Source organism: Orycteropus afer, unplaced genomic scaffold (assembly GCF_000298275.1).
Source record: "Orycteropus afer afer isolate SDZICR_OR568_19922 unplaced genomic scaffold, OryAfe1.0 scaffold00314, whole genome shotgun sequence".
In the NCBI taxonomy this organism is placed as follows: domain Eukaryota; kingdom Metazoa; phylum Chordata; class Mammalia; order Tubulidentata; family Orycteropodidae; genus Orycteropus; species Orycteropus afer.
In genome coordinates, this window is record NW_006921901.1 from 4,211,648 (window position 1) to 4,233,734 (window position 22,087).

The 22,087-nt window shown below is 37.9% G+C and overlaps 1 protein-coding gene across 1 annotated transcript in view; it reads right to left on the reverse strand.

Annotated features, from left to right (window-relative positions):
• CCDC175 (coiled-coil domain containing 175) overlaps positions 1 to 22,087 on the reverse strand; it is an 89,913-nt gene that overhangs the window by 22,566 nt on the left and 45,260 nt on the right. Inside the window, exons 7-14 of the mRNA XM_007951888.1 lie at positions 21,182 to 21,291; positions 16,767 to 16,848; positions 14,705 to 14,841; positions 11,658 to 11,768; positions 6,770 to 6,841; positions 5,554 to 5,689; positions 4,870 to 5,001; positions 2,512 to 2,650 (exon numbers count right to left, since the gene is read on the reverse strand). Of these exons, the coding sequence (XP_007950079.1) occupies positions 2,512 to 2,650; positions 4,870 to 5,001; positions 5,554 to 5,689; positions 6,770 to 6,841; positions 11,658 to 11,768; positions 14,705 to 14,841; positions 16,767 to 16,848; positions 21,182 to 21,291 (919 nt within the window). The remainder of the gene's footprint in view (positions 1 to 2,511; positions 2,651 to 4,869; positions 5,002 to 5,553; positions 5,690 to 6,769; positions 6,842 to 11,657; positions 11,769 to 14,704; positions 14,842 to 16,766; positions 16,849 to 21,181; positions 21,292 to 22,087) is intronic.

Genomic DNA, 22,087 nt, shown 5'->3' on the forward strand with positions numbered 1-22,087 from the left:
ATTTTCAATTGACTTCCAAATATAGTAGAGGAGAAGTAGTACACTTCCACCCATCCGGCAGCTAACTACAGCTTCTATCCTCCCTCCACATCACACACCACACCAACATATGCAAGCACGACCTCCACGTCTCTTCCCTCTAACCTCCCCATTATGGAAAACGTTGTGAAGAATAGGAATTCCAGAAGACTTCACTGTTTTCATAAGGAACCTGTACAGACCAAGAGGCTGGCATTTGAACAGAATGTGGACATACTGCATGGTTTAAAATCAGGAGGGATGTATATCAGGATTGTATCCTTTCACCACACTTATTCAATCTCTGTGTTGAGCAAATAATCTGAGAAGCTGGACGATGTGAAGAAGAACACAGCATCAGGATTGGAGGAAGACTCATTAACAACCTATGATATGTAGATGATGCAACCTTGCTTGCTGGAAATGAAGAAGACTTGAAGCACTTACTGATGAAGATCAAAGAATATAGTCTTCAGTACAGAATACAGCTCAACAAAAATAAAATGAAAATCTTCACAACTGGACCGATAAGCAACATCATAATAAATGGAGAAAAGATTGAAGTTGTCAGGGATTTCATTTTAGTTGGATCCACAGTCAACGTAGAAGCAACAGTCAGGAAATCAGTCATATTGCACTGGGCAAATCTGCTGCAAAAGACTTCTTTAAAGTGTTAAGAAGCAAAGATGCCACTTTGAAGACTAAGATGAGCCTGACCCCAAGCCATAGTATATTTCCAATTGCCTCATATACTTGTGAAAGCTGGATAATGAAAAGGAAGACAGAAAAAGAGTTGATGCTTCGAATTGTGGAGTTGGCAAAGAATACTGAAAATACCATGGACTGCCAGAAGAATGAACAAATCTGTCCTGGAAGAAGTACAGCAGGAATGCTCCTTGGAAGTGAGAATGGCCAGATTTCATCTCATTTACTTTGGTCATGTTGTCAGAAGGGACCTTTCCCTGGAGAAGGATATCATGCTTGGTAAAGTAGAGGGCCAGGGAAGAAGGAGAAGGGCATCAATGAGATGGACTGACACAGTGGCTGCAATGATGGGCTCAAAGACAGCAAAGATTTTGAGGCTAGCGAAGGACTGGGCAGTGTTTGGTTCTGTTGCATATAAGGTCACTGCGAGTCAGAGCCGAGACAACAGCAACCTCCCCATAAACTTGTAGGATTTGTTTAAATCTATTTTAACTGTTTTGATTATTAAAAAATATATTACTCACTGATGAGCTAAATGGTATAGCACAATTATATTTTCTTCCGTGTGTAATTTTTTTTCTTTTATAAAGGACCTTTTTTTTTCTTTCTCATTTGCTTAGTTTTCCCTGTGTTGTTGTTAGGTGCCCTCGAATGGATTCTGACTGATAGTGACCAGTGAAATGCCCAGTCTTGCACTTCCTCATAATGGTTGTTATGTCTGAGCCCATTGTTGCAGCCGCTATGTCAGTCCATATTAATTCATACCAAACTCTACAAAAGACATGTAAAATCTTTCTGAATATTATATCCCAAGTGGTCATACATATTAGATAAACTATCGATTCCATAAGGGGTCCTGGTGGCATAGTGGTTACATGCACGACTGCTAACCAAAAGGTCAGTGATTCCAACCCACTAGCCACTCTGAAGGAGCTCTGGTGATGTAGTGCCTCAGGCATCTGACTGCTAACCAGAAGGGTGGCGGTTCAAACCCACCAGCCACTCCTTGGAAGGAAGGTAGGCAATCTACTTCCATAGTGATACCGCCTCGGAAACCCAAGGAGGGGTTGCTATGAGTTAGATCTGATTCAACGGCAGTGTGTTGTATTAAAGATTGAAGCCTTGGAAACCCTAGATACTTACTCTCAATTTTAAACAGATATTAAAAGAGAAAAGAAAAAGAATTTATGATAGCAATAAGACTGGTATAAACCAAAACCAAACTCACCGCCATCGAATTGGATCCAATTCACTGTGACTCCTCCTTGGGTTTCCAAGGCAGTATCACTACGGATAGTAGATTGCCCACCTTCCTTCTGAGGAGTGGCTGGTGGGTTTGAACCACCAGCCTTTTGGTTAGCAGTCAAATGCCTTACGCACTACGCCACCCGAACTCCCAGACTGTGGTATAGGGGGAAGAAAATTAATAGATGAAGCACAATTGGAAAATGAGGAGTGACAGGTAATGGAAAAAGTTGGATGAAGTTTACCATTGGCTTTTAGATTGATGACCTGCTTTTATTAGAAAACAGGAGCTCTGGTGGTGTAGTGGTTGAGGCATCTGGCTGCTAACCAGAATTTAGTGGTTCAAACCCACCATCTGCTCTGTGGAAGGAAGATGAGACAGTCTGCTTCTGTAAAGATCTAGAGCCTTGGAAACTCAATCGGGGTCTCTATGAGTTGGAATCAACTCAATGGCAGTGAGTTAGCTTTTCTTTGGTTTATTAGGAGACAATGGTGAAATCCTCACAAGGGATTGAGGTCAATTGCTAAGTACTTTATATGTACCTGCAATAATTTTAAGAAGCTCTTCTAACCTTCTGTGTTTTTCCAAATATATTTCTTCTGCCTCATGAAGTTGTGGAAGACACTCATCTAGCTCTTCTTCCTTTTTTTTGTTAATTTTTACTTCCTTGGAAAATTGATCCTTTAAGGAAAATAAAATTAATTGTGAGTTGTTTTTTTTTTTTTTTTTTCCTGAGAATTTACAAAACACTCTAGAGAAGAATGTGAGTTATTTGAGGGGAAGAGCTCTCTCTGTCCTGTCCTCTTTGTATCCTGAGGAGCTTAGAAAGGCATGTGGCACATCAAACAAACAAAAATATCCAGGAGCTGTAGGGTTGATGCTGACTCATGATAGCTCTGTGTGTGTCAGGACAGAACTGTGCTCTGAGGGTGTCAACAGCTGATTTTTCAGAAGTCGATTGCCAGATCTTTCTTTTGAGGCACTTCTGGGTGGATTCGAACTGCCAATCTTTTAGTGAAAAGTCAAGCACTTAACTGTTTACACCACTCAGGGACTCCATCTGGCACATAGTACGTGGTTAATAGACATTTGTTGGCTGATTCACTAATTCTCTAGCCATCTTTAAGTAAGGATATTAGGTTCAATTGGCCCTCCAAAGACTCTTCTACCTCTATATAATTCTGTTATTATCATTTGAATAATGTTACCACATATGCACCCCAAAAACATATTTGAGAGAATTACCTTTGGCTGATCATATTTTATGGAAAAAAGGGCCAAAAAACAGAATATACACAAATTCTAAGAAATGCAGAGGAGGCAGAAATAATTGAATATAATGTCACAATAAATAGGTTAAAAAGTATATAGAGCAAAACATGAAGATGCTTGTTTAATTTCTCAACTCAAGTTGTATTTTGTTTCCAGTGGAAGAGTTGGCCATCTTTTAAAAAATCAGGATGTGTTTAAAATAGTGACTAAGGCAGAGGCAGCCAGCTGACTATCAATATCTGTTACCCTCTTCTTTAATATCAGAACTCCCGAGTTTTGGCTAAGCAAGTGACTGCCAACTGGAGTTTCATTTCTCAGCCTCCCTTGCAGATGCGTGCATCTAATGAGTTTACAAGCAGAAGTGGCTGTGCCGCTACTGGGTCCTGCCCCTGCAACAGGAATGGGTATGTGCTCCCTGTGCCCTTTCCTCCTCCTCTTGGCTGTAAGAGGATGAAAATAGAAGTTGCCACTTGGTCCCCAAGATAGCAGCTAAAATCTGAGGATGGCAGAGCCACTTCTCAGCTCTGGGCCTCTTTGGTTTGGCCTGTACTGGAAAGAGAAACAAACACCTCTCTTGCTTTAACACCCATTTTATGGACCTTCTCACCTTGATATTCAGACTTGTAACACTTGAATAGGCCACATTTGACCCAATTAGCAATTTGAGACTTTTCTTTTTAGTTTTTATTTTTATTCAAACTGTATATTCATCCTTCAAAGAAAACATCACATCAGTGGGTAGGGCAGCGCCAGGCTCAAGGAGCCAGGAGGAGTCTTCAAGGCATTGATGCAGCAGACAAAGGCCAGGTTGTATTTTTTTTTTTTTTAAAATCCATCAAAGTGATAACTCAGTTGCGAGAGAAAGACCCACACAGGCCTCCCTGATAGAGAAGCCCCATGCCTGAATAGAAATCAATACCTCTTGGGCATACTTTCCAGGTGCCTGCAAAGGACATGCCCTCCGAAAAGGGTCAATGTAATGATTTCCCACCAGTTACTCTCCCAGTGAACAGGCATGTTCCAATCAGGGGTCATTGTTATACAGACAATGTTAACTGATAATGCAGCTGATAGTTCACTTTCATCAGGCGTCTAGTACAGAGCCAGAATGTTAGTCCAAGGTTGTTGCTGTGTGCATCAAGTCAATTCCAGCTCATAGCGACCCTGTAGGACAGAGCAGAACTGTCCCACAGGGTTTTCAAGGCTATATAATCATTACGGAAGCAGACTGCTACATCTTTTTTGAAAAAAAAAAAAAAAAAGAGGTCGGTGGTTTGAACCAGTTTCCGAGCGGAGCAACTGGTGGGTTCAAACCACCAAACTCTTTTGGTTAGCAGCTGAGCACTTAACCTCTGCACTACCAACCACCAGGGCTCCTCTCCATGAAAATTACAACCTTAGAAACCCTATGTGGCAGTTCTAGTCTGTTTCATAGGGTTGCTAGGAGTTGTAATTGATTGACGGCAACCTTTTTTTTTTTTTTTTTAGTCAGGTACACTGAAAGATTCAGAATGATATTACAGCCTCATTTTACATTCAACTGATTGGAATAACATTCAATATCAGTTATTCTCCTTCCCCTTCATACAGCCATCTAAAATTATTCCTAGATGTAAAATAAAGTTTACCTCATAGTTGTTTATCTCATCAATTAGCTGTTTTTCCTTGTAAACAAATTCCTCCTCTTCTTGTTTTAATTCCATTGTAAGTTTTTCAATCTGTGCCACAAATGTATTGATCTGTTCTTCTCTGTAACTGGTCTAATTAGAAAAAAATAACAAATTGTCACTTCTTTTGTAGAGTTCCACTTTATATTTTCAAACAACCTGGTAAAGAAATGTCTCTTTGCATGACACTTGTCTCTGAATTCAGATTATATAATTTCTTGATAACCACTGAGAGGGACTTTGTTTTCATCTAGAGATTAAGTTTTTCATCAAACAGTATCTATAAATATGGCCTGAAAGATGGGAGGGTGAAGGAGAGGAAGAGGGTAAATAGAGGAGGTAAATATGTGATGTTTGGTCTAATATTTTTAGAGATACTCTTCCTAAAGACTAACCTCAAATAAGTTTCTGGTTGCATGGTTCAAAAGTATATTCTGAAGAGAATTCTACTTCACTTCTTAACTTCCCATAGTTAATACACAGCAAATGGATGCATGTCTTAAGAAAGTTAAATAATTCACTCTAAATATGAAGTCAGCGGAAAAGAAAATACCTTTTAATAAGATAAGGTTCAATTAAAAATTGAAGGGGAATTACTCTAATGCACTGTAAGGTATTAATTCTGAGTACTTCAAGTTCCCTTACCTCTTCACATAATTCATGTCTTCTACATTGTAAAACCTCAATTGTATTAGTAAGTTGTTGTATTTCAGCCTTCATCATGTCCACCCAACGCTTATGCTTTTTTAGCAAACAAGCCATTTTCCACTGAGTTATAATACTAGGGAATAGAACACAATAATGACAATTAAATTGGTATAGCAGTTAACTGAAAACATGAAGGAAGCCAAAGTCAAACAAGTCCTGGTAAGATGATACAAAACTGTTTGTGCTCTTAGTAATGTAAACTACGCACATTAACTGAAAAGAAAACCAAGTAAGACAAGATGTCAGGGCCTCAACACTGTCTCTGCAGGTCAGCCTCTGAGTCAGAAGTGGTGAGTCCATATGTCTGGTAAAACCAAGTGGACAAACCACACATGCCTGTTCCCTCCTTTAAGTAAAGGGCAGAAAAAGGGAAGGCTGAGGGGCACGTGGAAAAAGAAGAGGCCCAGGAAGAAATAGCCATTGAATTACTAAACTACCAGAAGTGCTAATCAGAGATCGCAGGCTTCTGGGTTTTCAAATTTTTCTCACCAACATAACATTAAAAAAAAAAAAAAAAAAAAGCTACCTAATTGGAGAATAGTGAAAATGTACCATCAGAGTTTTGTAAATAACAACAAAAAGCAGCTAACTTTTAGTGTGCTTTCTAGGTGTTAGCTGATATAAATACGCTCCCTGGATCCTTCAACTTTACCGCTCACAACAACCTTGTGAGGTAGGTTCCACTATCATCCCTCTCTTCATAGGGATGAGAGCAAAGGGAAGTTACTTCATAACTCACCCTCAGGCACAGAACCTGTGCTTTCAACTACTCTCTTCTGTCTACAGCACACATCGCCCACCCTACTGGTTCATAAAGAAGACTGGGTGAGCAAGAGGCATCTCCCAATGTTGGCAATTTTATTCTTTGGTGACTACACTCATTGAAACTGAAAATTTTCGTTCACTTCAATGCCAAAATATCAAACTACTAAACATATCTAAAGTCAAGAGAAGTCACACAATTTAATTTAGGAAAATAATTTCTTTAGATGCTAGTAAATTTTATTTTTTTACCAACTCTGAGGCACTGCTCATTAAGATTACATATATTACTTACTCATAACACAAATATATGTGTGTGTGTATATATAGATATAGATATATATATATATATTACATATATATATTTATTATTATTATTTTTATTTTTTACCATCTCTGACTCTCTCTTTCCAGATTATCAGCCAGGTTTTTTATTTGCTTCTGATATATTTCCCGTGTTGTTCTAAAAACAAGAAAAATATATTAGGACTTTGCATTTGTGGGAACTGTTAGAATATATAAAAGATTCTTTCCATATAATTCTTATTCTCAATTAGGCTACAGTTTAATTAGAACACAAAAGAAATCTTGTGAAACACCTAAACATTTTAGTGACAGAAAGACAATTACAATCCCATGTCTATGCATCTGGATATCCAAGGATAGAGAAGAACAGATTCTAGGGAAGCTAGTGTAGAAGGATTACTGTAGGTGAATATTTAATAGAAAGGAGGAAGGTGGATTTGCAGAATGGAGGAGCAATCTTACCAAGGAAAAGACATAATCATTTGTAAAGACATAGAGGAAAGGAACAAATCATGGCTGTATTGTGACACAAGGTAGGCTTGCTACATACAGAGGACATGAAGGGAAAAAAGAACACCATGATATTAACAGTATTGAAGATCAAAGACTACAGTCCTCAGGATTATACCTCAACATAGAAAGTAAAAATCCTCACAACTGGATCAATAAGCAACATCATGATAAATGGAGAAAAGACTGAAGTTGTGAAAGATTTCATTTTACTTGGATCCACAATCTACGCCTATGGAAGCAGCCATCAAGAAATCAAATGACATATTGCATTGGGCAAATCTACTTCGAAAGACCTCTCTAAAGTGTTTAAGAGCAATGATGTCCCTTTGAAGACCGAGGTGCCCCTGACCTAAGCCATGGAGAATGAAAAAGGTAGAAGAGTTGATGCTTTTGAGTTGTGGTGTTGGTGAAGAATACTGAAAGTACTGTGGACTACTAAAAGAACTAACAAATCTGTCCTGGGGGAAGTGCAGCCGGAATGTTCCTTGGAAGCGAGAATGGCCAGACTTCATGTCAACTACTTTAGTCACATTGTTAGAAGGGACCATTCCCTGGAGAAGGATCTTATGCTTGGTGAAGAAGAGGGTCAGTGAAAAAGGGGAAGGCCCTCAATAAGATGGATTGACACAGTAGTGCAATGATGGGCTCAGGTAGAGCATGCATTGATTGTGAGGCTGGTGCAAGACCGGGCAGTGTTTGGTTCTGTTGTACATGGGGTCACTATGAGTCAGAGCCAACTCAACTGCACCTAACAACAACATAAGAATTGATGCACTGGCATTGTGGCATTGGCAAATATTGAACATATCATGGACTGCTAGAAGAATGAATAAATCGTCTTGGAGGAAGGACAACGGGAATGCTCCTTAGAACCGAGAATGGCCAGACTTTGTCTCTAATACTCTGATCATGTCAAAGGGAGGAGTCCCTGGAGAAGGATATCATGCTGGGTAGAGGGACAGTGACAAAGGGGAAGACCCTCAACAAGATGGATTGACACAGTGGCTGTGACAACAGGCTGAGTATACCAACAACTGTGAGGATGGTGCAGTTTTGTTCTGTTGTACATAGGGTCACTATGAATTGAAATCAACTTGCCAGCACTTAACAACAACAACCGTCAGCAAATTGTTGAGGAACTCTGAATTCGAGATTGAGTTCTGATTTGGTACAATATGTCATTCAAAGACCTAATATGGATTCTTGAATTAGAGAAGAATAATAATAAAGGATAAAAAATTTTTTTGAGGTAGAAGGGATGGAAATGTGAAGATTCCAGCAGAGGTATCGGAAGCCTTTATTTTTACTCCCCCAGCACAAACTTTTTTTTTTCTCTATTAAGTGCTTCAATCACAGAAATAAATTGAAGGTCACATAAGTAAAATACTACATAATTAATACTTTTTGAAAGAAATGTTCAAGGATGAAATTCATAATATCAACCACTGTTAAATAAACCAGAAATGAAACTGTGCTCTTATTGTCTTTTTCTATTTGAAATCATTGTATAGGATCTCAATTTCCTATCATAGTAAATCTAATATCCTCCCCTGGGTCTCTAAGGTTCTTCACAATTTGCCCCAACCTTATGGATTTGGCTTATTTATATATTTTTATAAACCATAGAGGATCTGAACTTATTTAAAATAAAGAGAGCAACACTAATCTAAAAAATTCCAAATGAGTACCAATATTGGGCCATAAATCTAGCTATGAGCTTCCTGGTGACCACAGCAATGATGACACTATAATTTATCACAACATTTGCATTGTTCTTCAGGAAAATAAACTTCTATTCAACCTGATCTTCTTTTCCTAATCTTTCATAGGGAGGAGTAAGTAGTTTCATTTCTGAAGCTGACATGAAAGAAAGAGATGTTTAAATATAGTATTTAATTGTATAAGGATAACCACTCAAAGACCCTATACTCTAGATTTTTGTTGGTATGTGCTCAAATTTTTTTTGTCATTATCTTAGTTCAGTAAGACTGGTATCTTCACTTTCCTACATCCAAATCATGTATCTCCCTGTATGTGTTAACATTTCCCTATTGATGAGCAAACAGAAAAAAAATCTGACTTCCTTTTAAAGGTCAAGTTCAAAGTTTAAATCCTTATATAAGAAAGAAGGACACCTTGACTTCACTTTCCCTCATTCTTCTCTGAATGCTTATTATAGTCTACACTTTATTCTGCACATTTATACATGGTCCATTAATTATTTTATGTGTATTAGTCTACCTCATCTGCCCAACTTAACTATAAGTTGCCTTATGCTATTAGTGGGACTGTAAAATGGCAGAACATTTAAGCAGGGAATTTTGACAATAATTATAAAAATGAAAAATATGTGCTTCCTGTAACCCAACTGTCATGATTTTATTATTAAAAAATAGTCACATAGATGGATAGATATATGTTAAATGATGTTAACTTCAAAAATTGTAATACAGGAAAACTGGAAAAAACACTAAATGTCCATCAATGGAGTACTGAATAAATAAGACATAGTATAACCTATGAAAGAAATATTGTTCAGTTGGAGAAAATAATGAGGAAATACATCCTAAATATATGATTTAAAATTTTTTTGAAAGTTTCAAACTCAACAGAAAAGTTGTAAAAATAATACAAAGAATTCCCATATACACACCCTTCGCCAACTTTTCCAAATGCTACCACTGTGCCATAGGCTCGGCATGTTTCTATCTCATTCACTCACTCACTGCCGTGGAGTTGGATCCGACTCATAGCAACCCCTCCTTGGGTTTCTGAGGCGGTATCACTATGGAAGTAGATTGCCCAATATTCCTTCTGAGGAGTGGCTGGTGGCTTTGAACCGCCAGCCTTCTGGTTAGCAGTCAAGTGCCCTAGGCACAATGCTACCCTCAAATCCCATAAGGTATTTAAAAAAAAAAAAATCACTGCCATCGAGTTGATTCTGACTCATAATGACCCCACTGGGTTTCCAAGGCTGTAACTCTTTACGTAAGTAGATTGCCTCATCTTTCTTCCATGAAGTGGCTAGTGGGTTTGAACTGCTGACCTTGTGGTTAGCAGCCAAATGTCTTACCCACTATACCACCAGAGCTCCTTATACCATAAGGTATAAGTCACTATTATGTTTCCAAATTACATATGTATAATCACTCATAAACTTAGAAATATGTCTGCCTTTGTGAGGCTCTCTAACATTAACTATAAATGATTAGGAAAATGTAAGTCATTAGAAAGTTATTTAGAAAACTTTTGAGTTTAGACAAAGAAGCACCTGACGTATGTGAAGAATGAAAACCTTTAAATTAAGTTGACCATGACCTGGCATGTTGTGATAACAGAAAACATAACATAGTTAATCTTTGTCAACTAGCCTTGAGACATAAATAACTTCCCTATTCAATAATGTGAGAGAAAAAAGAGAGAGAGAGAGAGAGAGATTTGGTTAATCTCTAACACTGGAGAAAAGACATACTAATCTTTGAAGTCACACTGGCCCTCTTTTGTGTGAGGCCATGGTGAGAATTTCACATATAAGCCCTAAATTTCTGTTCATTCACTGAGAGAAGACAGAAGCAAAGGAATATTTTTCTAGTCTCTTACTCACTGTCTCTGAAGACCAAAACCCTGCTGACACAGCCCACTGCCACTGACTCTGGATCCAAGCTACCAGGGATCCCCACAGATTTAAGCTGTGGTCAAGCCTTTCCCTCAAAACCTCTTGTTAAAGGTAAAAGCCTTAAGTCTAAAGATTGAGACTCTAACCGTTGAACTAACATTGTATTTGTAAGTGTTGATTCTGATCCTCTTTTTCTGAATGAATGTTGTGAAGTCTTGCTTGCAGCCTTGCCACGACTACCTTGTAAAAACTAAATGAGTTTATGCATGATAAACTTGAGTATCTCTGTTAATTTTCTAAGATAAAATGCTATATAATATTTGTTTTATAATTCTCCCAGATATAATTTTAAGTTATAGAAAATATCCAGTTATAGAAGAGTAAAATCCAATTTAGAAGAATATCTGTATCTAGATCCATTCTCACACACATTTACTCACTAAGTTACCTATTCTTGTATTTGAATTTTAAAATATGACATAGCATTATTTTTATAATCAGAAAAAAAAGTTAAAATAAAAATGAAAGTGATTTAGAATTGCAGAAATGAACACATAAGCAGTGAGTGTTGTGCTAATATTCAGGCACATACTTATCACTAGACAACCCCCCTGCCCACCACCTTGTCCATTCCTTGTGCCAAATAGCTCACATAGAACACGGTACCTGTCTATCCCTTCAATGAAAGAATCAATGGTAATGACTTTTTTGGATTGTGAAACAGAAAGCAAATTATAAACTTCTTTTTTCTGCAGTACATCAGAAATTGACATAGACTTATTGCTGTCATTTATTGAAAAATATATGCAGAGAAGAATAAAGATTCCAAAGGTAGCAAACATACTCAATAAGTTCTTGCAGTGTGGTGAGTCCTTCCTCCATGTTTTTGATGTCTACTTTTCTTTGTGCTAGGAAGGTTTCTTTTTGAGCAATAAATTCCAGTTGTTTCTGATTTCTGCCATGAAGGGAAAAAACAAAAAAAGCAGGGTTATCGTATGTTGGATGTTGAAATAATCATTTTTAACTCTTTAGTGTGAGAAAATATGCAAAAGCATAGATAAGAATTTAAGAAGTAGTGTGGAAAGTTCAGTCAGTCATCTGGCCCCCAAAAAATGAGTAAATAAACAAAGTATTTTTTTCTGGTAGCAGCTGAATCTAAACATATGCATATAATTTTCATAATATTATAAAACTTCCAAGTCATAGAAACGACATTAACTGCGACAGTAATCACAAAACAATACCCACCAAAAAACAACAGTTCTAGCATCCAATCCCTCCAAGTGGGCAGGCCTCTCCTAACACATGCATCCATTTTGTCATGTTCTTTTGGGAAGGATGAAGGATTCAGATCAAGTCTGCACACAGGCTCTTCCTCTTACTAGCAGTGGGACTTTGGATAAGAAACCTTACCTGTGGATGTGCCTATAAAATGGGTATCACAATACCTTTCTCATCTAGTTTTAAGGAATAAATCAGTGTAGTAATAGATTATTACTCATAAAATTTTACACTTGTGTTAAAAGAGAGAAACAGAACCTCTTGTAAAGGCAGCTGTTTGATCTCAGGCTTAACCCTTCTCAGAAACTTATGATAAAATCGTAACCCTTCCTAGAAACTCTGATAAATACTTAACCCTTCCCAGAAACTAAAAACTCATGATAAAGACAGTTCTGTGAAAAGTTATGCTCAGAATTTTTAAAGGGCAATGGTAGAAAGTAGCTAATTGCAAATAACTGCTGATGTTGTTAGATGCTGTAAAGTTAGCTCCAACTCATAGCAACCCTACGTACAACAGAACGAAACACTGCCCACTCCTGTGTCAGCCTCACAATCCTTGCTGTTGCAAGCCCATCGTTGCAGCCACTGTGTCAGTCCATCTTGTTGAGGGCCTTCTCCTCTTTCGTTGACCCTCCACTTTACCGAACACGATATCCTCCTCTAGGGAATTGTTCCTTCTGACAACATGACCAAAGTAGGTGAGATGAAGTCAGGTCATTCACACCTCCAAGGAGCATTCTGGCTGTACTTCTTCCAGGACAGATTTGTTCATTCTTCTGGCAGTTCATGGTATTTTCCATATTCTTCACCAACACCACAATTCAAAAGCCCCAACTCTTCTTCGGTCTTCCTTACTCATTGTCCAGCTTTCCATGCCTAGGAGGTGATTGAAAATACCATGGCTTGGGTTAGGCTCACTTTAGTCTTCGAAGTAACATCTTTGCTCTTCAACACTATAAAGAGGTCTTTTGCATCAGATTTACCCAGTGGAATATGACACCTGATTTCTTGATTGTTGCTTCCTCGGGTATTAATTGTGGATCCAAGTAAAATTACATCTTTGACAACTTCAGTCTTCTCCATTTATCATGATTCTGCTTATTGGTCCAGTTGTGAGGATTTTCATTTTCTTTATATTGAGGTATTATCTGTACTGCAGACTGTAGTCTTAATCTTCATCATTAAGTGTTTCCAGTCATCTTCACTTTTAGCAAACAAGTTGTATCATCAGCATAATGCAGATTGTTAATGAGTCTTCCCCCAATCCTGACGCCACACTCTTCTTCATATAGTCCATCTTCTCGGACTATTTGCTCAGCATACAGATTGAATAAACATGGTGAAAAGATACAACCCTTACACACACCCTTCCTGATTTTAAACCATGCAGTATCCCCATGTTCCGTTTGAATGACAGCCTGCTGATTTATGTACAGGTTCCAAATGAGCACAATTAGTGTCCTGGAATTCCCATTCTTCTCAATGTTATCCATAATTTGTTATGATCCATGCAGTTGAATGCTTTTGCATAGTCAATAAAACACAAGTAAACATCTTTCTGGTATTCTTTGCTTTTGGCCAAGATTCATCAGACATCAGCAAAGATATCCCTCGTTCCACGTCCTCTTCTGAATCCAGCTTGCATCTCTGGAAGTTCCATGTCAATATACTGCTGCAACTATTTTTAAATTATCTTCCTCACAGATCTTCATGTGTCTTGGCAGCTATCTTACCTCATCTTTGTTCACTTGCTTGCTTGCTTAATCTCTTTCACATGTAAAAAGAGATTGACTCAAAACATATACTACATTAATCCTGTCCCACTAATATAGCAAAGGCATCCCATTCCCAAATGGGATTATAACCACAGGTATAACAAGAAAAAAAAAAAAAAAAAAAAAAAACTCACTGCCGTCAAGTCAATTCCACTCATTGTGACCCCCCTTGGGTTTCTGAGGTAGTACCTCTATGGAAGTAGATTGCCCAATCTTCCTTCCAAGGAGTGGCTGGTGGTTCAAACCCACCAGCCTTCTAGTTAGTGGTCAGATGCCTTAGGCACTATGCTACCAGAGCTAGGATTTACAACACATATTTTTTTGGTTTGCAATTCAATCTGTAACAAATATATGAGTGTTATTATTTTGAACCTGCTCTTATAAGGACCTAGTAGTAAGAACATAGTAGTAGCCATCATATTAAGTGCTAAAACATATTTGATGAAGTACATTTTTCATTACCTTTCAAATCTGGTTTTCCTTATTCTGACCAAATTTTCTTTGTTGCGCGTAACTTGGAACTATTGGCAATTCATGAAGATTAAATGTCAAATAGTAAAAGCACAATTATTCTTTCAAGAATGTGTTTAGAAACAAAATTACTGCATTTGGTTTTAGATATCTGATGATTTTGATGAGGAAATCATTACTTAATGCCTATAAGGTCAGATTAAGGGAATGTTTATTTATTGTTGAGAAAAGATTATTCCATGCTATCAGTAGATTTCCAAAGTAGCATAAACTTAAGTGGGAGTCACCATGTTGAACAGTAAGGAAATCATTCTCTAACTATAGCATGTTGATTTACATACACGAATCACGGATAGAAACATACTCATCCTGGATCTTTTGTTTCCTTAAAAACATTTCATCCTCTTCACTTAGGACAATCTTATATTGTCTGGTAAGAATAGTTAGTTTGTCTCGTAGCTCCTTATTCTCTATACGAGTTTTGTACAGTTTTTCAGACACCTAGAGAAAAACAAGTGTTAAATAAGAAGACTGCTTCACAGTCCTTTTGAGAAAAGTCAAGGTCAGGTGGGGGAACTCTCTGTAGCACTGGATATATCTCTGAGTACACAGAAATATGCCATAAATGTTGAATTATTTAATTCTATATAAAATATACCAATGCACATTTTGAGGCCTCTTCTATAAACTGTAATGCCAAAAGTATAAAAAGATAGTAACCACTGATACAAAAACCATTGAGTAAATAATCTAAATTGCAAAAGAAATGGGATTAATAAACTGTAATACTCAACAAGATCTGTGTGAATTTTCCCAGAAGATAAAATACACAGGGGGAAACAAATGTAACAGCAATAGAGGATCTTGCTCAAAACCTCATTAACTAGGCACTACGCTAGCTTCATATTAATATTTCTATTTAAGTATACAAAATAGTACCAATCAGTGTTCTGAATGAGGTAATAATTTTGTGCTTGGATGCCTCCACTGAAGGCGCTCTGGTGGTGTACTGCTGGCGGTTCAAACCCACCAGCCACTCCTCAGAAGGAAGATTGGGCAATCTGCTTCCGTAGTGATCCCACCTCGGAAACCCAAGGAGGGGCCACTATGAGCCAGATCCGACTTGGCAGTGAGTTTGGATTTTTGGTTTGGCCTCCACTGAGTTGATTCAAATTAGATAAGAAAGTTAGGTTTAGTAGGAATGGTGTGTTGGGTAGTTCTACATAACCTATTGGCTGAGGACCACTAAAATAGCTGGATTAACAACAACAACAAAAAATCTTCTTAAAAGTGTTGAAGAACTAACAAGATAATGAGGAAGTATTAAGCCTAATTATAGGAGAAAGCAAGAACCCAAAGCCCTCAAAATCTCTTTTGTCCTAAGGACATTTATTGATACAGCAGGAAACTGGTAACAATAAAGAGTGGCATAACCAATTTGAAAAGGTACCAAATAAAATGACCAGTTGAAATCTACAGTAACCAAAATAAACTGGACTTCAATAAAGTTAGTAAATTACAATCACCAAAAGACACTATTAACAGAGTAAAAAGTTTAAGCAGAGAGTGTGACAGGTATGTACATAAATACTGTAAATTTAGAGTGTAAGTACTATTCTGTATTTGAGTAATATTTTACAATAAAAAGTTCTTTAAAAGTTAGAAAGGAATTTAATGCCACCATTGAAACTGCCCAGTGATTCATGAGAGCCCATAGTCTCTGCCATAGTGGAAATAATAAATGAATCAGAATCTTGCCTTGTTGAAGCAGTCACTAAGCTGTACCGACAGAACTTGCTATGAGTTGCAGATTGAAGAGAACCTTTTACATTTGCCTCTTTGATCAAGTCAGTCATCCAGCTTAGAGGTCCTGGGCTGTTCAGATAGTTATGACGGCTGAAAACTATAGAGCCATCAACTGAAGGCTACCTAACAGTTTCTACAATGGGGAATAAATGGAAAGTAAAAAATTCTTTGACCAATGAAAGATGATTTAAAACCAACCAACCAATCAACCAACCCTATTAGGTTTCTGTCTTTTGGTATCCTGTGCCTTACATCTTGCAATTAAAAAAAATCAGAGTAAGCTTAGCTCCGAAGGAAAACCATTCCTAATGCTGGCAGATCCCCAAACCAAAATCCCCACACACTGCCGTGGAGTCAGATCTGACTAATATCGACCCCTCCTTGGGTTTCTGAGGTGGTATCACTACGGAAGATTGCCCAACCTTCCTTCCGAGGAGTGGCTGGTGGGTTTGAACCACCAGCCTTCTGGTTAGCAGTCAAGTGCCTTAGGCACTATGCTACCAGAGCTCCCAATTAAAAAACTACTTTTGGAAAATTTCACACTTCTCAGCTATATTTAAAACACTCATTTTAAAATAAAATCTAGTTATAGTCTAAAAACCATCTTTCTGTCTTCCTACCTGTTTTATTTTCTGTGTAAATTCCTCTTTTTCATAACTAGATACATCATTCAGTTTCTCCTTATGACTTGAAAAAAAAAGTCTATAGCAAAGGAAGCCAAATAGATTAATATTAGGACATATTTTCAGCAAAGTCACATTTATTTATAACACCAGAAATGTTCAGCTTCCACCTCCTCAAGTAACATATTTATTTATATATCTCTTTAAATAATTTTTTAACTCTTTTGAATTGATGAATAAATACATCATTTATTTATTCATTTCAATTACTGAGCACCTACTCTCTGCCAGATAGAATCTCGGTACTAGGTATATACTGTAGACAAAATCCCAACCCTCACGGAAATTATGTCCTAATGGAGGAGTTAGAACATAAGCAAGTTACTAGAAAATCAATAACGTATTGCAGATAATGTTAAATGCTCCAAAGAACTTCAAAGTAGGGTAAGGAATAGAGAACTACTGGCATGGCAGCAAAGGTGCTACTTTAGACAGGTGGCGAGGGAAGACTTGCAAACAGACCCGAATGAAGAAAAGGAGCCAGCTATGTGAAGATCTGGGGTAAGAGCTTCTCAGGAAGAATGAACAACAGGGGTTAAGACCCTCAGACAGGAACAAGCTTTTTGTGTGTGAGAAAGAAAGGAGGATGTTGAGGCTGGAGGGTAGACAGGGCTGAGGTCATGTAGGATCTTGAGGGCAAGGTAGGTGTTCAGATCTCATTCTGAGTGAACTAGCACAAGATGTCTAAGCAGAGAAGTGACACGGACTGCTTTATATCTTGCAAATGTCACTCTGGATACTTTGTGGAGACAGACAATAGTAGAGGAGGTCAGATTTTGTAGAAGGCTATAACAGTGGTCCAGGAGATATAACAGTGGCTCAGTCTAAAGTTTCAGTGGTGGAGATGGTGAGTAACAGCTGCATTCAGGATATATTTTGAAGATGAAGAAAACAGAACTTGCCTTTGGATTTAGTTGGAGTTAGAGTTAGGTTGGGAGCTCTGGTAGCATAGTGCCTAAGGCATTTGACTGCTAACTAGAAGGCTGGTGGTTCAAACCCACCAGCCACTCCCCGGAAGGAAGGTTGGGCAATCTACTTCCGTAGTGATACTGCCTCGGAAACCCAAGGAGGGGTCGCTATGGGTCGGATCCGACTCCATGGCAATGCTTGCGTTGTTTTGTTTGTTGTAGAGTTAGGTTAGGAAATGATGGATGATTCCTAGGCTTTTGGCTTGAGTAACTAGATGAATGGTGGTAGCACATTAGGTAAAATAGAAAAGTCTGGAAAAAAAAACTCAGGGATGTGAGAAATGAAGGGTTCTATTTAGGATGTGTTAGTTTGAGATAGCAGTTAAATATCTTCCAAATGAGTGAATCAAGTAAGCTGTAGGGTATATGCATTTAGAGCTCAGGGCTGGATATACACATGTTGGAGTTTGGGGGGTACAAAATGTATTTAAACAGGTGACTAGAAGAAATCACATATAGAGTGTCAAGAGACAATAGTGAAGTGCTTTTATTATTGTTAGGTGCCATCGAGTCGGCTCTGACTCACAGCAACTCAGTGAATAACAGAACGAAACTTTGCCTGGTTCTGCATCATCCTCACAATCGTCGTTATCACTGAGCCCTTTGTTGCAGCCACTGTGTCAATTCATCTCATTGAGGATCTTCCTCTTTTTCACTAACCCTCTACTTTATCAAGCATTATATCCATTTAAGGGATTGGTCCTTCCTGATAACATACCCAAAGCGAAATGAAGTCTTGCCATCCTTACTTCTAAGGAGTATTCTGGATGTACTTCTTCCAAGATACATTTTCTCATTCTTCTGGAATTCTATGTATTCAGTATTCTTTGCCAACACCATAATTCAGAGGCATCAACTCTTCCATCTTCCTTTTTCATTGTCCAGTTTTTGCAAGCATATGAGGTGACTGAAAATACCATGGCTTGAGACAAGTGTACCTTAGTCATCAAAGTGACATCTTGGTTTTTGAAGGTTTTAAAGTGGTATTTTGCAGATTTGCCTAATGTGATAAGTCCTTTGATTTCTTGACTACTGCTTCCATGGGCATTGATTGTTGAGCCAAGTAAAATACAATCCTTGACAATTTCAATATTATCTCCACTTATCATAAGGTTACTTATTGGTCCAGTTGTGAGGAATTTTTATTTTATGTTGAGATGTAATCAATACTGAAAGCTGTAGTCTTTGATCTTCAACAGTAAGCACTTCAAGTCATCTTTACTTTCAGCAAGCCAGGTTGTGTCATCTGCATAGCACAGGTTATTAAAGAGTCTTCCACCACTCCTGACACTGTGTTCTTCTTCATATAGTCCAGTTTCTTAGATTATTTATTTTCTCAGCATACAGATTGAATAAATATAGTGAGAGGATACAACCCTGACACACACCTTTTCTGATTTTAAATCATGGAGTACACTCATTCCTCACTTGCCCGTGGTTAGATTCCAAAGACCAGGTCATTATGGGACAATTGGTGCAAAATGCTCCTCAGGCTTCAGGAGTCATTTTGGAAGTGATGCCATAGAGTGGCTCCGTCCCCTACAGCCATGTCAACAGGTCACTCATCTTTGCTTCATGACCTCTGGCAGTTCAGCTTATACCATTTCAAAGCACAAGCAGAGCTCATTGGGTCAAGATTTTGCCCTACCCTGACCCAGATGGACTTCTTGCTCTCCACAGAAATGTCTATCCACCTGGTACCACTGCCGGATGGCCCCAGTGCCCCCAAGTGTGCAAACAATGGATCTCCAGGTCTGTAGTTAACTGACTAGTACATGTCCTGTGTGCACTCCTCTGCCACCTTCTCGCAGACTTGCAGACTGAAGCCTCAGCTCTGTTCCAATGACAGCGGGGCAGCCACCAGCCTATTGGCCCAGCTGGGATTTGGTGAGGCCTCCTGCATAAATGCAGGTTAATGGCTCAAGGGCCCTCAATCTGGCCTTTGTTGTTGTTTTTGTTCCTCTCTTTTAATTTTATTTACATCTAAGACTAGGGAGAGATGTGGAATTGGAGGGATCAAGGACTTGGGTCTTAGGAGGGAGGCATGCACTCACTCAAAATACATGGGTCCTAATCTGGCTTTAATTAGATTTTTAACTATTGTCATAAATGCAAAATGTCAGATAACAAGATAGTAGACAAGTAAGGAGTAGGTATATACCCTTGTTCTGTTCAAACAACCGCTTCTTGATTTATGGGCAAATTCTACATGAGTACAATTAAGTGTTCTGGAATTCCTATTCTTTGCAATGTTATCCATAATTTGTTACAATGCACACAGTTGAATGTCACTGTATAATCAATAAAACCCAGGTAAACATCTTTCTGGTATTCTCTGCTTTCAGCCAAGATCCATTTGACATCAGCAATGACAGCAATGACTGATGGCCTCAGTGCCCCCAAGTGTGCAAACAATGGATCTCCATGTCCTCTTCTGAATATAGCTTGAATTTCTGGCAGTTCCCTGTCCATGTATGGCTGCACTCATTTTTGAATTATCTTCAGCAAAATTTACTTTCATGTAATATTAATGACATTGTTCAATAATTTCCACATTCCATTGGATTACCTTTCTTTAGTGAAGAGTTGAGAATGTCAAAATTTAGAGATCAGAAAGAAGAATTGGAACAAGCAAAGGATTCTGAAAAGGAACAACCCTTGTCAGATGAAATAATAAGAGAATGTGATGTTTGGGAAGCCAAGTGAAAAAAGTATTTGGAAAAGGTGGGAGTGGTCAACTCTGTCAAATTCTAATAAGAGTTCCAGAACTTTACGGAATAGAATAGACCACTGCAGTTTAGTAGGATAGAGGTCATTATTAAGCTTGACAACAGCATGGTAGATGGGTCGTAGTTATACTATTAAATCTATGCCAACACCATTTCCCCACTGGCAAACAAAGGTGGGGGGAAGTCAGGAACTGAAGTGAAGATGATATATTCCAAACAGTCCCTCCCTTCTTCCCAGGTGACTATATAATTCTCAATTTTTTTTCTTGATCACCCAAAAAACCAAAACCCAAACTTGTTGCTGTTGAGTTGATTCCATCTCATAGTGACCCTACAGGACAGAGTAGAACTGCCTACACAGGGATTCCAAGGCTGTAATCTTTACAAAAGCAGATAATCACATTTTTCACCAGTGGAGTGGTTGGTGGATTCAAACCTCTGACCTTTCAGTTATCAGTCAAGTGATTAACCACTGAGCCACTAAGGCTCCTTCCTCTGAAAGACTGGTAAATTTGAAAATGAAAAGGTGAATTTATAATAATTTAATAAATTAAGAGAATATAATTTTCATTTACTATTAAATAAATGTTTTTTTAAATAAAATAACATATTAACATGTAGAAATTCTACAGTAAAAGTAAAGTATCAGACTTACACTTTACCCTCCAAGATCTCACAGATTTTCTTCAATTCTTCGACCTTTATTTCCCAGTCCCTTATTGATCCGTGTAGTTGTGCTATCTCTAAATTGTGATCACTAAGAACCTATTGAAAGATTTTTTTAAAAATATCACATCCAATAATCATCAAATGATTCTTGACAGCAGTTCAATCCCACTAAATATTTATGTAGCACTCAACTTTTACATTAGGTTGTCCTTTAGCAGAAAAAATTGTTTCTTCATAAAAGAAAGTTGAACAGAAATAATTCTGAAATCATCAGGAATCATCCCTTGAAAAGAAATTTTTTTTGGAAGGGGAATAGCAGTGAGAATCTGGAAACTAGAAAAGAACTTCTCTAGACATGAATTCATGTTACTGTCTACCATGTTTCAAAAGTTAAATAAATCTAAAGCAATCTATAGATTTAATGCAATACCCAATAACCTTCTTTGCATAAATAGAAAAGCCAGTCCTCAAATTAATATGAAACTGTAATTGGCTCCAAATAATCAAAACAAACTGAAAAAGAACACAGTAGAAAGAGTCACATTTGCTGATCCCAAAATATGTTATAAAGCTACAGTAATCAAAACACCATGTTGTTGTTAGGTGCCGTCGAGTCAGCTCTGACTCATAGCGATCCCATGTACAACAGAACAAAACACTGCCCAGTCTTGTGCCAGCCTCACAATACTTGCTACACCTGAGGCCATCATTGCAGCCACTGTGTCAATCCATTTTGTTGTGGTCTTCCCTTCTTTTGCTGACCCTCCACTTTACCAAACATGATTCTTATGTGTTGTGAGGATTTTCGTTTTATGTTAAGATGTAATCCATTCTGCAGGCTGTGGTCTTTAATCTTCATCAGTAAGTGCTTCAAGTCATCCTCACTTTCAGC